Source organism: Saccostrea echinata, unplaced genomic scaffold (genome assembly GCF_033153115.1).
Source record: "Saccostrea echinata isolate AGI-Se365-2 ecotype Australia unplaced genomic scaffold, CSIRO_AGI_Sech_v1 ptg000006l, whole genome shotgun sequence".
Lineage (NCBI taxonomy): Eukaryota > Metazoa > Mollusca > Bivalvia > Ostreida > Ostreidae > Saccostrea > Saccostrea echinata.
Window position 1 is genome coordinate 2,612,803 of NW_026889755.1, and position 3,569 is coordinate 2,616,371.

A 3,569-nucleotide genomic window follows, 5' to 3' on the forward strand; every position below is an offset into this window, starting at 1 on the left:
TAACACTGATATTAAAATTATTAATCAATTACCATTGAACTCTTCTTTGCATTCAGCACATATTCTTTGGCCATATTGCCATTAGTATTGAATTAAATGGGTGTAAAATGTAGGCGGGAATCGAGAGTTAGCGTGCGTAGTCCTCAAGAGTTATCATTAATAAGCACAGTTGATGGTTAAAATTAAAGGTACAATACCTGGCCATAATACAGTACGCAAAATGGACGCCGTTAAAATTAAAATTAACATACGATGTTTTTCCTCTCCATTTTATCAATTGTAATATGATAAAAAATAATGACAACTACACACATTCACACATGAGCGTCATATCTGACGTCACACACATAGGACGTTCCGTAGATTTATAGATTTATTTTTAGTACCAAAACATACGTAAATCAAAATGGCTCCGAGGGGGAAAGACCTTTCACTCGAGCAAAAGCAGACGATAATTAAATTGAATGAGAGTGGTTTAAGTAGCCGGAAAATTTCGGAAATTATCGGAATAAGTCCAAATTCCATACAGAAAGTTGTAAGACGAAATGCTGAAAGGGGTTCCGTGGAAAACAGAGAAAGACCGGGAAGACAACGATTGGTGGGCGAAAGAGGTGATCGCGTCTTGTCAAGGTTGGTAAAGAAAAATCGTCGTCAGATTCTGTCAGATTTAACTGATAAATTTAACGAATCTGTACCACAGAAAGTGTCTAATAGAACTGTTAGAAGGAGATTAAAAGAACAGAAATATCAAAGATGCTCCGTTTCAAAGAAAATAATCTCGAAACCAAATCGTCAAAACCGTGTTTTGTGGTGTCGATCCAAATTAGGGTGAACAGTGGAGGAAAACTGGAGTCAGGTCATTTTTAGTGATGAGATGAAAGTTGTTTTAGGAAAGGATAGAAAAATTTACGTCTGGAGAAAACCTGGAGAAAGATTTCAACCCGATTGTCTTGGACAGTATAGTAGTCATTCGCCCCGCTCCGGCATATCGGCTACGTTCTGGGGGTGTTTATCTTTTAATGGTGTTGGAACTTTGACTGAAGTAGAAGGAAATATAAACTCTGAGAAATATAATTCGGTCCTAGATTATCATTTTTGGCCTCTTGTTGCAAAGGAGTTTCCTGCAAGTCCCTGGATTCTACAGGAGGATAATTGTCCGGTGCACCAGTCCAGACAGACAGTTGAATGGAAAACAACAAACAACATCCCTACACTTACCTGGCCTAGTCAATCACCAGACATTAACATAATTGAAAATGTGTGGAGGACAATTAAGATCAGACTGGAACATCGCCTGGACGAAATTAAAAAACGCGAAGACCTAGTGCGTGTTGTGAAGGACATATGGGCCTCTATCGATTTGGAGACGATTAGAAAACTGTACAGATCAATACCAACACGATTAAAAGCTGTAATAAAAGCAAAATGTTACATAACCAAGTATTAGTAAGGTAGGATAAATTTTATTATATAACAATTTGAAAAAACAACATTCAAAACTGCAAGTGTGCACGTATATTTTTATAACGGCGGCCATTTTGCGTACTGTATTATGGCCAGGTACTGTATATGTATGATTGTAGTTATTTACAGAGGATCCCGTAAAGGTAAGTGAATAACTGTTGGTAGACATATGATACAAAATTATAGAGCGTCTTCTCATTATCTTGAAATAAATACATTATAGGCTATGTTCCTGGCATTACAAAACTGTCAGTATTTGTCAATAATGACATGGCATTTTACTCTTTTCTGAGAGCCAAAATTGTAATTGTACTGTTTTATACAATTTTTCTTTGGTATCGTAAATTAATTATAAATATTCTGTGGGATCTGCAATGACACTTTTTGAAAATGATGCAACATTGCTTTGATTAAAAAAAAATATTAGAGGATTAAACGTTCTTTTTGAAAATTTTATCGATGTGTAAACTTTTGACATTTTACTCACAAACTAAATAAAAGTGCGAAGCACTTTTATGTTAAATTTGTGAGTAAAATGTCAAGAGTTTACACATCGATAAAATTTTCAAAAAGAACGTTTAATTCTTATAATTCAAATTACGAAGTTTTAAAATTATTTCTCTTTGAAGCCTTCATAAAATCCGTTATTTCTAGACACAGCGTAGGAATACTTTATGTCGCGATGTGGAAATGGAACGTAATCGAGATGAACATCGATAAAGTTAAACTTAAATTGTCAAAATATTCAATAAAATAAACTGATAAAATCTCTTCGAATATTGTTTAAGTCAAAGAATACCGTTAATACAAGTAGACTTCAGAAGAATTCGTCCGTGACCATGTTGACGCTCTCAAATGAAAGTAGCATACCGACGACACCCTTGCTTTGCTCTGGTTTGTTCAAAGAAGGGACAGAAATATGAATTTGATGTTAATAAGGGAAGAGTCTGAGATACGATTCTCTTTCCTGTATATCGGCGCCACCGAGAAATGAGCTGATTTGCTTAGTCTTGAGAACGACGATATAATGACATCAGAGATTTTTAAATTCACACTCGTGATCTGAGAGTGACATAAACATAATATTCCCGTTTGTCAGTCCTGGATGAAGTCAGTTTTTATTTAATTATTTATATATATTTTGTTTTAATCTCAAGTTTCTGTTATCGTTTATGTAAAACAGACTAGAAGTAACAAGTTGTTTCAATCTTTTACAATAAAAACTAGGTCAAGAAAGCAGTTCTGATTGAGAGATTTATCGATGTGTAAACTTCTTCTTGAATTTGTTCTCGTCCAATCAAAACAGAAACAAAAAGGAAATCAATAAATAAAATAAAGATTGGAATTTTATATATATATATATATATATATATATATATATATATATATATATATATATATATATATATATATATATATATATATATATATATAACAAGAAGTCTGTGAGCCAATCCTTACTGATGTGAATATACGTTCTCATGAGATATACACAAGTTATATTTTTAAAAAAAAAATGTAATTACTATGATTTTTTTAGCTCTACTGGTCAGAGACAAAAGAGCTTATGCGATAGTAAGGTGTCCGTCGTCCGTCCGTCTGTCTGTCTGTCTGTCTGCCCGTCTGTCTGTAAACAATTTTTCAAAACGCTTCTCCTCCTACAGTTTTGGTCTGATTTCAATATAACTTGGCACACAAGTAGACTACACTAAGATACATAATTTAGTGCATCGGTTTTTTATTTCGATGAACGGTGTTCACTGTTGCCATGGTTACTAAATTAGAAATTTCTGTGAAATTCCTTTAAAACACTACTCCTCCTACAGTTTTGATCTGATTTAAATATAATTTGGCACACAAGTAGACTACACTAAGATACATAATTTATTGCATCCGTTTTTGATTTCAATGAACGATGTTGCCATGTTTACTAAAAATAGAAATTTCTGTGAAATTCCTTTAAAATGCTACTCCTCCTACAGTTTTGGTCTGATTTCAGTATAACTTGGCACACAAGTAGACTACACTAAGATACATAATTTATTGCATCCGTTTTTGATTTCAATGACCGATGTTGCCATGTTTACTAAGAATAGAAATTTCTG

At 33.5% G+C, this 3,569-nt stretch overlaps 1 protein-coding gene across 1 annotated transcript; it reads left to right on the top strand.

Annotated features, from left to right (window-relative positions):
* Positions 1 to 406: 406 nt before the first annotated feature.
* On the top strand, positions 407 to 832 carry LOC133180158 (uncharacterized). The gene has a single exon (XM_061314730.1). The coding sequence runs from the start codon at positions 407 to 409 to the stop codon at positions 830 to 832; it is 426 nt and encodes a 141-aa protein (XP_061170714.1).
* The last annotated feature ends 2,737 nt before the right edge of the window (positions 833 to 3,569 follow it).

Excerpts from the sequence above, each read along its gene's own strand:
- LOC133180158 (XM_061314730.1), top strand. The coding sequence starts at position 407 with ATGGCTCCGAGGGGGAAAGACCTTTCACTCGAGCAAAAGCAGACGATA.